Source organism: Oryzias latipes, chromosome 15 (genome assembly GCF_053564925.1).
Source record: "Oryzias latipes strain Hd-rR chromosome 15, Olatipes_Hd-rR_3.1".
NCBI classification, from domain to species: Eukaryota; Metazoa; Chordata; class Actinopteri; order Beloniformes; family Adrianichthyidae; genus Oryzias; species Oryzias latipes.
In genome coordinates, this window is record NC_136251.1 from 22190648 (window position 1) to 22204384 (window position 13737).

The window sequence follows — 13737 nt, forward strand, 5'->3', positions numbered from 1 at the left end:
ACAATGAGGTCTTCCGGCGCAAACTAAAGGAAGCTGAGATGCTGAGTCAGCATTTTCTTCAACTTTTCTTCCCCTTTTCTTCACATCTCCGTTTGAGAAACTGATGACTTGTGATTAGGGTTTTTTTTTAAGCTTCAGCATTAGAAGTGGAATACCAAAAACTGCATTGTTTTAGGTCACGTGATTAGGATTTGAAATATAAACCCTACTCAAAACTCACTGCAATGAAAATTATGTTTTTTAACATGTTCTTGTGGTATTATTCTCGTGATGATTAAAAAAAACAACTAAAATTGCCTTTCTGAGTATTTCTTTATTCAAATTGTTGGGAATCAGAAGCTTGATTGAACTTGAAAATCCAGTTGGAAAAAAGCCTGTGGCAGTGAGTTGGGGCGCTACACTCGGGGGGCCTGCTCCGCTCCATTCTGATGCATCCACTAGCAGACAAATTCTTCTATTACCGTCTTGGTTTTCTTTCATTCGGGCTGACATCTGGCTTTGAACTGTACGGTTGGATAGCTCCAATAGTTTTCGCACTTTTTGTTGCACCGATAATGTAAGTTTTTTTGGGTGTGAGGGGCTGAAAGCTCGTGAGAAAGAGGGTAAATCCTGTACGTGACCGTGTACCTCGTCTCTGCTCCTACACTAAGCTGTGGTTCCTACCTCTGACTCGTCTCGCGCCCCCAGCAGTCCCCCAACTCATCTGGATGAACCCCATCTGGATGTAGTTGTAGAGTTAGATAAGCTAATTCTTCTGGTACATCGCATGTCTGTCCTGGGGAGGATCCCTCCTTCATGTGGACACCCCTGAGGTGTTTTTGTTTCAGGAGTTTTTTCTTACTAAGAAGGAGGGTCTAAGGCAGTGCTTCTCAATTATTTTTTGCCAGCCCCCCCCCCAAGGAAAAAGAAAATGTGTCCCACCCCCATAACCCTCCCCACACACACCCGCGCGGTGACAATGTATTAGGTTAGTATCTATTAAAATTGTGTAAGTATACCTAAAATTGTATCTTCTAACAATAAAAAAAAGCTATATAAATCCACTTTCAAGAAATATTAACTTTATTTTGCCACACAGAAGCCCTGTTATAGTCTAAAACAGAAAAGAAGCTTAAAGTGCTGGAAAAAACAAAAATCTGTCATTTATCATTTAAAATAGAAACATTTTGACCAACTGAACCATTTGATGCTGAGAAAAATATTTCAATCAATAAATAATAATAATATAAAATTTAAATTGATCTGAAATATTAACAGCACCAATATATTTAATGTTTTTAGTCTGAAGAAATAGGTAAAAACATTGTGCTGATTTTTTTTTCTGAATGATGGATTGTTTATTAATGATGTCTTAAAGTGCAGCTGTTTTCCTGCTTTACCTGCTGTCTTTATGTCAAATACTGACACCAACTGAAAGACAGGCAAACAAAGAATACATTTATGGAAAATAAAGGCACGTCATCAAAATGTTACAATAGTTAAGAATGACATCATTAGCATGAGCTGAGTCATCAAAAGGCACTCGATGATCCTGGTGTTGCGTAATCCAGGCAGCGTTTGCAGCGCTCCACGTGCCCCGCTTCACCTGGCAGCCTTAGCCCACTGCCCCTCCCCTCTCTTTCTCACACACGCAGCCGCGTGTGACAGGAGATGGGAACGCGCAGCTGCAGGGACGGGGATTCACAGGTTTCAGGCTGTCATAAACTCTGTGATAGAACAGATAATAGGAAACCAATAGTGGACCAGATTTTTTTCCAAGCACTGAGCCGCTGTCACCCCCCCGTTAAATTTGCGCCCCGTACAATTGCCTGTATTGCCTGTGCGTAAAACCGCCACTACTGCCCGCCCCCCTTGCATCGGGTACGCCTGACTATTTGAGAAGCACTGGAAGGGCAGGGATGCCCAGTTCAGCCTAGTCTGTTTAGTTTAGCCATTACCTATTAAATTCTATGACTTCATATTCTCTATGATTTCATGATCTTATACAATTACCGGTATGAAGACTATTGAGACAATTATTGTTGTATTATTGGGCTATATAAATAAAATTGAATTGAACTGAATTGAAATAGAGGGATGATAGGAAATGGGGGCGGGCTTACTCCGCAACAACAGTTCTGCTCACAACTCAGAGGTGAACGTCTAATGAACTCCTGCTGCTCTGCAGAAACTATGTCCTAGAAAATTACAATATATATATACATTTTTGTAATTTTGCCTCAAAACGGCTTTATCATAATTAAAAACCACGGAGAACGCTTTTACAATAGATAGAAGTATTATCGGAGTGGGAATTAAGATTTAAGGGTACTTTGAGGAATGCCATACATATCTTTACCAATAAGGGTTGATTTGTCATTATCCTTACAACACATGCTCTTACTTGTTCATTTGGAAGTGGTATGATCTCGATGAGCCATTTGGATGAATGGTGAAACATTTCAAGAAAGAAAATTTTAAGTCTAGATGCCATGACTCAACTTCAAAACAAGTGTCGCTTGAATGAATGGGGAAAAAAGTGAATGTTGTAGTTAATAGCTAACAGGGCAAAGCACTGCATGTCTTGAAATGTTCTTTTGCGGTGCTGGGTGAACCATTCATCACCAATTAGGTTTTTGTCTTTGTTAATTTTTTTCGTTTTTCATTTATAATTAATGATGAAGAGGTTAAAATGTTTGTTTAGTTGTTTCACTCCCCCCCCTTTGTGTGTGGAATGGACTTGCCCGTAGTGATAAAGCTTCCCCAGAGTGTTAACCACACAGACATAATATGCATATGTATGTGGTCTATTAACCAGGGCTTTGCTTTTTTCTTCTTTTGATCTTTAGGTTACATATTCATTTTATTACTTTTATTTGTCGGGGCCAATTTATTAAAACTGTTTTTTGTTTACAACAAATCTCTGTTCATTAAAGAAGAAAAAAGACAAAAATAACCAGAATAACTCTTAACCAAAAACCACCGTTGTCCTGCAGGTTGATTGTCTGCATATCAGTGAAGATGCTGGTAATAAGACAGGTGAGTAGCAGCAGGATGCCCTGTGGGTCTCCACTATGAAAAAAAAAATAGAAATGTCTTCATGTTTTTGTTTGAATTGCACCAAATTTGATTGCAACATACAAATTACAGCAGCAAATAAAACCTGTACACATAGATAGTGTTTCCCTGAAAAAATAATGTTAAGAGGTGACCTTTATTCACCTTTCAACATTTCTTTTTTCTTCAACAATCCTAACTTGAGACCCCTCCGTCTTCTTTCAGAGGGAGGATACATCACTGCAAAAAGTGATAAAAAGGTGTAGTTTCTCAGTTTTTAGTTAAATGTTGGCTTTTTTGCATGATAAGCCTCCAATTGGCTTCAACAGATTGAACAGCATGAATATGTTTGCCAAAAGTGGTTCCTAGAAGTAATCCTTTAATTAATATCATTGACGCAGTCATGACGATGAGTAATGTGTCATATGGAGACCAATAAGCTCCGGTCAACCAAGGTTTCAATATTTGTCATCTTTGTTTGAAGTCAAACATTAAAAACACTCAGTGGATGCAAAGAACACTTTATTACCTAAAAAATAAAGCAAAATGCAAGTACACGCAGGGTAACAAAGTTGCTCTTTTGGTGTTTTCTTTTATTATTTATCATGTTTCCCCAATTTTTTGTGTTGCAAGCTAGAACACAATGCCCATCCATGGATGTACCCTCATCCAACCTTTCATCCTATTTTGCTTCCACCTTTATTCTGATCTTTACATATTTTCTTATTTCTCACCCAACTGATTTGTTCAGATTTTTTGACTTGAACCCTCTAACCTGGATCATCCCAGCAAGTTATTAGCACACCATCCACTGCTTTAAAAAAATAAAAAAAATAAAGGTCTTAATGTGGCTAAATACTGTTACAAACACCAGCCTTTTGGGTGCCAAGTAAACACTCAAAGATTAATAGAACATCAAGCATTGGTAACTTGCACTTAAAAAAACACACGAATTCGACACACTGCAAACAGAAAGATAATTACTGATTTGTTTGTATAGCAACATAATTTAAAGCGGGTCAAAATTCCTGATTATATTTTCTTAACAAAACATCCCTGAGCAAACAGTAATTATTCAAAACCTAAAATTAAAAAAACTCAAATTAGCCGTTGAAAGTATAGATAATGACCGGTCATGAGTTCATTATCAGTGTGTAAAAAATTTGGACAAACTTAAATTAATTTTTCACAAACTAGCCAGTTTGAACACTTTGTTGCTGCTTTTTTGGCAAAATCTGACAAAACCCTGTTGAAAGTTAGCTAAGGTAGTTCATTCCATTGGTCATGAAAATTGGATGATGGGGATCAGTTCATTTAGAGAATGGAACAAAGATTGCACGTTCTCTATGTTGTTGGCACACAATAACCAGTTACACAGGACAGTTGTCACTGAGCTGTTACATGTAACATTTTTTCATGTTCATATCAGACTCTCAAGGCGGTTTCTTCTTACATCTTTTTTTCTGTTCTGGGTGAGCTGTACATTTTGTACATTTCTTTTAACCTCTGCCAATGTCGTTTATCAAGAAGTATTTATCTTTGCATAAATGGAAAAGTCAAAATAAGAGTAAAAATGCTGCAGCTGTCTCTGCCGGTTCTACAGGTTGCATCCACACCGCGGATCGGCTCTTTTTCTTCTGGTCGGTGGGAACTGCTTAAAGTAATTTCTTAATAATCTATAGCAAATTTGTTTACATTTATGGTTTCTTTATTTTAGGAACTAAGAAAATAAAAGTTACCTTTAAAGACACCCCTTCGAAATGAGGCACCAAACACTTTTAAGTCCAAAGTTGTCTCACCTGTGCCGGTCCGTGGGTCATTTGGTATCGGGCCGAACAGAAAGAATAAATAACTAACATTACTTCTGTTTTATTTATTTTGGAATCTGAAAGATGTTTTATTTTGAAAAATTGCAGATTCTCTGTTCCATTCGCCTATGTCACTATTGACGCAGGCCAAGGCGCTCTTCTTGGTCACGTGATAGATTACCGCTAAAATAAAACCCAGGAGCTAGCAAAATGAGTAAAAAACAAACGTCTTTGGAAAGTTTCTTTGCCAAGGGGAAAACGCTCAGCCAGGAGACAGAAGAAGAGCCTTCAACTTCCCAAAATATCAAACCTCTGCCATGTGCTATGTCATGCGTGTCAAAATAAAAGCTCAGAATTCGCCTTGTCACATGTCCGTTCCACCCTCACCGTAGCGTTGCTACAATAATCGTGCGCCATATCATAAAGACTGGATCGTGAAAACATTGTGCGTTAAAAAGGTTGAGGACCACTGTCCTATATGATTGTCATGCCACTCAAGCTTAGCAAAAAACTGACAAGGAATAGCAACTGTCTGTCCCCACTGAGTCAATGTTTGCTAATATTACCAGTGTTGTGGATAAAGCCTTGGATACCATCTATTCAGCGCCCCTAAACCTCAGTATTAGTCTTAAAGGAGTGGCATTCTGTCTCAAAGTCACATCCCTGCAGCAGGTTTCTGTAGCTCTCCTTGACATGTTCATACAGGGGCATGGAGGCCTGTTGATCGGTCAGGTCTGAGAAGGTCACGGGTTTCTCATTGAGCAGGGGCTGCAGTCTGATGTCGCCTCCTCCACAGTCATACAGGACGAGGACAAAGTTGGCTGCGTAGGGCAACATGAGGCTGGTCCGGAATGAGCGTTGACTCTGCGAGGCAAAGTTAGCGGATCTCAGAGCGTCACTGTCCTTAAAGAAGCCAAGGAGGGTCAGGAGTGGCAGAAGAGTCTCTGCATGGCCGACTTGAATCGTCACGGCTTCACTCACTTGCTGGCCTGACCTGGAAGAGACATTCAGACAAGTTTGGTTTGAAAAAGGGTAACTATTTAGGGAACTTACAGTATATGCTAGAATAACTACCGTACACACATTTGGTTCAAAAGGGCAGATGATGCTAAACATTTGGAGACCAAAGCCCTTTTGAAACACAGTGTAGTTAAAAAGCTGTTCATTAACACATTGTTTACCGTTTTTTGAAAAATGTTTCTGATTATTTTAAACATCTTAAAACATATTCCAAACAGGAACCAGAAAACAGTAATAACGTATCGTAGTGTCGTAAAATAACTCTTATTTTAAGTCGTCTCTGAATTTTTTTTTATTTGACTTTTTTCACTGCCGTTCTTATTGTATCCTCTTTTCTTACTAATGCTCTATACCCTGACTTGGATTTATACGTGGAGAGAAAGCAACTATTAATTTGCTGGATCACAAAAAGTCTAGTCCTTTGATCAAAATAAAATACTGAACACCTTCATAGCACTGCGTTACCTTGAACTACAAGACATTTTAAAAGTTTTTCAGGATTTCTTTGTACTCAATTCTTTTTTCCTATTCTAAATGCACTCCACTCTTTAATTGACTGGGCAGTTTATTTGTGTTTACCCTGCAGCTGAACCGCACCAGAATCTAACTACAAATAAACCAAGACCATTGTTTTTTCACATACTAGTCAGCGTCGGTCTTCTATGAAAAAAGACAGAAAAAAAGGTAAAATGTTGAGATTTTAAGTCGTAGATTTACGAGAAGAAAAACTCATAAATTTACTAAATCATAGTGGAAGTGAGCATAGATGCAGCAAGTGAACGCCACGCAGTATCAGAGCAGACAGACTGGACTCAATTGAACAGGTGAGCTGAATGTTTATTGATAACGTTCCAAATGTTTGGAAGCTCATTTGTTTGATTTACGGTTTATTAATGTTTTATTTATTGATGGTTGGTTTGCAGGATCTCTGCAGCCCGATGAAGCCGTCGGTATCCCTGCAGCTGTCCACGTCAATCCTTTCTTACTTCACCAAAGACCATATCTCTACGTCTGTGTGACGCTTCCGTCTGAGGAGGAGGAGCACTTTCTGGCATTTTCAACGTTCCAATGCTAAGATAACAGACTATTTTCATTCATCTTTATTGTTTTATGTTGAAACAGGACGTTTCATCTGGATGAGGGGGCGTATGTGACACTGTTTACTTCCGCATTGGTGTTCGGATGACAGGTTCATGACGTAGGGTGACTAATGAATTTCAGGGTGTGTGAATGAAAAGGAAAATAAAGGCTGCAGCAGTCTTATACACCCAAACGTGTCTTTTTTCTCGTAAATTTACGAGAAAAAATCTCTAAAATCTTGTAATTTAACAGTTGTGACTTTTTCTTGTAAATTTACAACTTAAAAGTCGTAAAAAAATAAAAAAATTAAAATTGTAAACTGGCCCTAACACTCCGTCTTAGTCTTCAGAATGCTTTTGAGAGTTGGCCAAAAAAAGGTGGACAGTTTGAGGAAAAAACTTTTTGGTGTGGACTAAATGGAACTTGTGGACCAAACATCATCACTGACTAATTCAGCAAATAGAATTAACTGAGGCGCCTTCATAAGAAGTGGTGGGAAAATGCATTACTTTGCAGTTTAAAAAAAGACACATCAATGCTACGCACTTGATTTCTGTGACGGCTTTTTCCAAACGGGTAAACACATCGTGGAAAAGAACGCAGCTCGCCTTGCTGTTGATCTCAAAGCCGTAACCGCGCTTCCAAAACTGTTTTAAATCATTCGCGTACTCCATAACCTGTTGAACAAGAAGAAATGAAATTAAATGAAGGTATGCGTGCCAGGTTTATTTTATGATCACAGTTAGTTCCTGGAGGAATGAATACATGCTTGTTTAAGGTGTGACACCAAATCACACGTCAGTCTTTTCAATCATAGACTGTCAGCATCATCGATCGCTTAAAGGCCAAGGCAAAGAATGTACAAAGAAAAAAGGGGTTGGGCCAACAGATTGAAACCATCTTATCTTGTTATTTTGTAAAAACAAAGAAGAAACAATCACTATAAACAATCTTATTTTTGCCTGGATAAAAAGGAGTAGATAGAGAACAAAATGCAAAGGATTGTAATAGAATGAGCTGTCATAACAATTCAATTAAAAACAAAGAGTGGAATTTGTGACAGTTATACCTGCGCGTCGGCCTCATCAAAGAGCCGACACCACGGGGAATTCTCGGTCTTGATGGCAAACTCATAAGCACACAGGTAGAACGCAGCTTCCGCCATGTCTGCAGGACACATTCTGTTATAGAACGCCATTCAATTGTGGAATGAAACACTTGGTGAGCCAATACAACAAAAGAATGGAGAGTAGAAGTTGGCAAAACTCATCTTTAACTATTTTTGGCATGAGAGCTGATGCGTGAGGACATGTAAGTTCAACTAAGCATCAATATGTATCTTTGACTATCTTTAGAAGTATTGTTTAAGCATTTACAACACCTTTACAGCATCTGAACAAGTTGTTTTAAAAGGTTTTTTTTATCCATAAATGCAATAAATATCCAACAAATGTCAATGTACGGTGTGGTGCAAATAAAAGGAGTTTTGTTCCTTTTTATTTGAAAACGGAGTGTCCCCTGATGGCTGCTCCTTCCACTAACCATCTGTGATGAGGTTGTAGGGGACTTCCAGACGGTCTGCGATCTTCTGCTGGACCCTCTTCATCTCTGGGCCCTGCTTGAATTTGTCTGTCTCTGTCATAGCAGATGGATTGTTGTCCACTTCCTCCACGAACCTAGAGCACTGTTCGAAGAACCTCATGAGGGCATCATTCACTGCATGGTCAAACTCCATATCTCCAAGGAAAAAAACAAAACAAAAACAAATGTTGAATATGAAGCTGTGACAGTTGGTTTCACTTTAAACCACAACCTACTGGAGTCCTTGTTGATGAATCAGCTGAGAACATCTTAGTTACCTACAGCATCAGCAGTAGGTAACTAAGATGAGTCAAACAATAAAACTGAATGGATTTGAGTGATTTTGTTTAAAATAACAACTTAACAATTTAAACAGAATTTAAAAAGTAAATCTTTAAAGACCCACTCAAACGAAAATGATGTTTTAAACATTAAACATAAGATTAAAACCGAGTTTCTAGGTATTTCTTTATTCATATTGTGAACAATCAAGAGCAGAAAAAAACCCACAGTTTGAAAAAGCTCGGGTTTGGGACGCAGCATCTGCAATGGGCGGGCAAAAGTCTCCCAGCTTCGCTCCAATTCGAAATCTCCCAGTTGCAGACAAATAGATCCATGTATGTTTTCATTTTCCTCATCTGAGCTGCCATCTGGCTTAAAACTGTACAGCTGGATTACTCTGATAATGTTTGCCGTTTTTTTGCTCCCCTATTGTTTGCTTGGGGCTGTGAGGAGCTATAAACCTTCATGAACGGCAGAGAGTGTAGTGTAAACAGAGGCATGCTGGGATATTCTCGTATGGTTACTTCCACACCAACAGTCTCGTCCATAACCCACTTTTCAAATGAGCTGCTGCCGGGCTGCAGAAAATGTGTCATGAAAGAAATGACGCAGGCTTTTTGTTAAAACTGCACATTAGTAATTATCAGACCACTGGGAATGCTTTTGCAAAAGATAAGAAATATGGTAGAAGTGGGACTTTAAGAAGTAGAAAAGGAATATCAAACAACTACAATTGATCAGTTTATAGCAATAAGGTTTCATATTGAAATCCAGGCAGGTAAAGTTTTTCTAAAACAGAAAAAGCATGTATGCGTTGGCCTACGGTGCTGTAATCAGACTGAAACCTCTGCCCAGAGTAGGTTAAAGTTTTTGACTATGTAAATAAATATAGGGAGCATGCTGTGACGTTCCCCATTGGTTTGGCTGAAGATGTTTTTCTTTCTTTCTTAGTCATAGCCATTTTGGGGAAGTATGATAAACTTTAACTATTAGTAGGAATTAACAGTTCGATAAGACCAACTGTTGTTACTTATACACTAAGATCATTTCTGGCTAAAAAGCCCATGTCCACTCAGATATTAAGTTAAAAAAAGGGAGGACCCACTCCAATATTCTATGGATTCTGTGGTCTTTTAATTATAATTATGCCGTTTTTAGCTAAAAAAAAAAACAAAAAACCTGTGCTGTTTTCCAAGACATTGTTTCTGCAGAAAGGGTTGGAACCAGTAGTGAGGAATAACCCTGCTTCCCCTTCTCTCCACACTTCTGAGAGCTCTTTGTTTACACGCTGTCCTGCTAGGTTACAGCCCCTCAAACCCCCAACCCAACATTGATGGCGCAACAAAAAGGGCAAACGATTTTGGAGCTAATCAGCCGGACAGTTTTGAGCCAGATGCCAGCTCAAACGAGGATGTACATGATCTAGTCCAGGGGTCGGGAACCTTTTTGGCCAAGAGAGCCATAAATGCCACATATTTTGAAATGTAATTTCGAAAGAGCCATAAATAATGTAGTGTCCCTTCCCCACATTGAGGCACGGAGACTTAACCTCTTTTAAAGTTCTTTATTCCGATTACTGCAGACGGCAACAAACGCCGTTCAATTAATTCAGCAACTCCTGAATCTCTCCCGCCGACACGAGAGCGCTTCTCCCAACTTTATATTCACCTGCTCCCGCTGCAGCCCTCCCATTTCCCTTATTCGGCCCATAGCTGAACCCCATTGGTCCAAACTACCTAACAACAGGCTGAGCGACAGAACTGAGGGCCAATCAGAGCTCTGCTTGACGCGTTCAATGAACTCCAGAACTTTTAACGCGGCCCAACAGCCATCCAACTCAGTCCGCGACAATTTGTTTAAAACTAAATATACAAATGAATGTGTGCATTTGATTTAATTTCAACATTTTTAAAGTACAATAAGTCTGTGGATTCTTTTTAATATTGTTATTCTGTTGCTAATAAATGATGAGTATTTCTCGTGGTAGTTTTGTTGATGGTCTAGTCTGGTTGATACGTGGTGAGTTTCTGCTTCGTTCAGGCGTTGAGACTTTAAACGTGATCTTAGGTCTGAATGTTCTGTAGATGTGAGGCAGACGCTCACATGCAGACGGGGAGACAAACACACACTCACACGCTGCAGTGAGTGACGGGCAGCGGGTTTTACGTTTTTACAATCCCTGCGCGATTCACCTGCTGCCTGTCCCCACAACACCTCAGCCCCACCCCCTGCTTTCTCCCTCACACATCCCGTCCCCGCATCTGCGCGCTCTTTCTCAGAGACGGGAGCGCGCAGTTTTAGGCACGTCAATTCACAGGTTTCCAGCTGGTACAAACTCTGTGAAATAATAGATAATAGTAACTGATAGCGCTGGCGCAGATTTCTCTCTCTAAGCACCGCTACTACTGCGCGCCTCTGGCATCGCATCGCGCCCGAGAAGGACTGGTCTAATGAAAAAAAAAACTATAATTAAAGATTTGTCTGCGAGCCACATGTGACCATCAAAAGAGCCATATATGGCTCGCGAGCCATAGGTTCCCGACCCCTGATCTAGTCCATTGACTGTATAGAGAACTTGACAAAGCGACCCCTCCCCCTTGCATTCCAAATAGGACATACCTGCTGGATCCAAGAAGCCAAAATTCTGTATACTTCTATAGAGAAGTAAACAGCTATTACTCATTCATTATATATGTCAGAACAACCAGTCTTGCTCCTATACATTTTTTAAACATGTTTTAATCAGATGCCTTAGCAAAAGTATGCGGTGCCCGCCGGCTCCAACCGCAAACGTTTGATTGACAAATTCCCCCGAGCTCGCTTTCAGTGGAAGGGCTGGGGAACAAGCTTAACAAGCTTACTCATGATTGGCTACAGTAGTTTCCATAGAAATTTTGACTCCGAAAACTCGGGTCAATCCCTGGCGACTGGCTCCAATATGGTGATACGTCCGTATCGCAGAAAAAAAATGGCAACTGTGAATTGGCTTCATTTCGCTTTATTTTAGGAATGACGCTACACCCGCTCTGTCCAGTTCTATATATACAGTCAACGATCTAGTTGTCCACAAGTTAATGTATCAGAATGGGGCGGAGCATGGATCTTGTGCGTATTTTCTACGTTGCTAATACTAAAAGGGCATTCTTTTCTGTCTGATTAATAACAATTTGAAAATTTATAAAAACTAATATGAAACCAGATTCACTCTGGAGTGAAAGCAGATAGATTTTCTTGTTTAGTGCGCCACCTGGTGGTAACCAGGTAAAACAAAACGATTGAGCTCCAGGACATTTAACTTTGATTGTGCTTCAATCCGGAAGTCAACAGCTACCTATAACTTATAATGACTCAAGTGTTTTATTTGACTCAAAATCCAGTTGAAATGGTCTGAAGGGATAACGTTGTACTGTAATGTGGTACCTTTAATGCCCCACAGGTGGGTCAGTCCTGCCTTAAAGGACAGGGTGCTGTTGACACATCTGTGCTTGGAGCTAGTGATGAAGGTGATGCGGCCTCCGCGCAGGTTCTCCTGTGAAATGAGGCTCGGGAACAGTTTAGAAAACCTGACGGCCAGATGCCTGAGATCCTCCACACCCTTCTGGACCAGCCGGCCGTCCATGTCCTCGGTGTACCACATCGTCCAGCGGGTCAGGATCTCCTGCAGCCAGCCGTGCTTAGCCTTTGCGTCGCTTTTGACCACACCGTAAAGCTTCTGCATCTTCCTGGCGTTTTTGGAAGTGGGGTATCTCGTTCCATGTCTTATGATGGCCGTCATGTGGATTTGGCGACATTGCGGGGACGGAGGCTGCAAAATGGAAATGTTTACAGCAAGTATGTCCTCTATGAGATGCGGGTTCACTTCTTCGTACCTCCCCTTCGTGCTGAAATATTTGGCAATGTGTGGAATGTTTGGATTTCCCCCTGAGGAAACATCGCAGCAAAAGAAACCAGAATAACCTATGGTGACGCAGAAAATAATCCAAACCCGATTGCAAAAATCCAGCGACATGTTGCTTTAACTTGAGCGACAGGCCGCTTGCACGCGCCGAGTAGAGTAGGAGTGATTTTGTCCGCGTGGGACCAACTGACCAATCAGAGACCAGGCAGTGTCTGGGTCAGTTTTGAACATCCCTTCACAGTTTGTTCATCATTAACGTCTGGTCATTGCGACATCTCTCTTCTAGGAAACGTTGAACTGCTCCCAGCACTCATGATTGGAACAGAACAGAATGTAACTATTTCCAAATCCAACAGATGTTTACTCAAAATGCAACATAAAACGCGAAATCTGTCCATTTTTGCTGGTCTGTTCTTTGCTTAATTCAATCATTTCATTCCAACTTTTACATTGTAAACACCTATCTCAAAACTAGTAATAACTGGTTTATGGGTCATATAATCATACACAGTTACTGTTACTTATTTTGTGGAATTTTGCACATTTTCTTTCTGTTAGTGTGGCTTCTCAAGAATTCCAGCTTTCTCATATTGCAAACATGGATGATATGATCACAATAAAGTTATTTTTTGATGCCTTAAGTGGTCTTTTTTCCCTTATGGATTGTATGTTTGGTTTAAAGAATCTCAACTCAACCAACATGAACAATTTAGAGCTGTCTTAGACAGTTTAAGAAATCTTCTGATTGCAAAAATGATAGAAAGCTTTTTGATGGGACACTGCTTTAGAAGTGGCTGCTGCTAACAGTCTTTCTACTAAACATTTCTAAAGATTGCAATTTATCAAGACGGCCTACACAGAGTGATGGTGGTTGGCGCTCCTGCCTCACAGCGAGAAGGCCTTGGTTTGAATCCCGGGTGCATTTCAGTGTGGCGTTTGCATGTTTTCACAACAAGTATAAATGTGTGTGAGGGGTTTTCTGGGCACTCCAGTTTTCTCCCACAGTACAAAAACTTGCTTCATAGGTTCATT

General features: G+C 40.1%; 1 protein-coding gene across 1 annotated transcript; it reads right to left on the reverse strand.

Moving 5' to 3' along the window:
- Positions 1–3541: 3541 nt before the first annotated feature.
- On the reverse strand, positions 3542–12910 carry LOC101172268 (multiple inositol polyphosphate phosphatase 1). The gene is made up of 5 exons (XM_004077095.5): positions 12228–12910; positions 8487–8681; positions 8014–8111; positions 7491–7621; positions 3542–5838 (listed from the first exon to the last, which is right to left on the reverse strand). The coding sequence occupies exons 1-5, from the start codon at positions 12814–12816 to the stop codon at positions 5454–5456; spliced, it is 1398 nt and encodes a 465-aa protein (XP_004077143.1). The 5' UTR covers positions 12817–12910; the 3' UTR covers positions 3542–5453.
- Positions 12911–13737: the final 827 nt, after the last annotated feature.

Coding starts and splice junctions, on each gene's coding strand:
- LOC101172268 (XM_004077095.5), bottom strand. CDS start 12,816: ATGTCGCTGGATTTTTGCAATCGGGTTTGGATTATTTTCTGCGTCACC. Junction 8,112..8,486: donor CTACAACCTCATCACAGATG/GTTAGTGGAAGG, acceptor TGTGTCCTGCAG/ACATGGCGGAAGCTGCGTTC. Junction 7,622..8,013: donor TTGATGAGGCCGACGCGCAG/GTATAACTGTCA, acceptor CTTGTTCAACAG/GTTATGGAGTACGCGAATGA.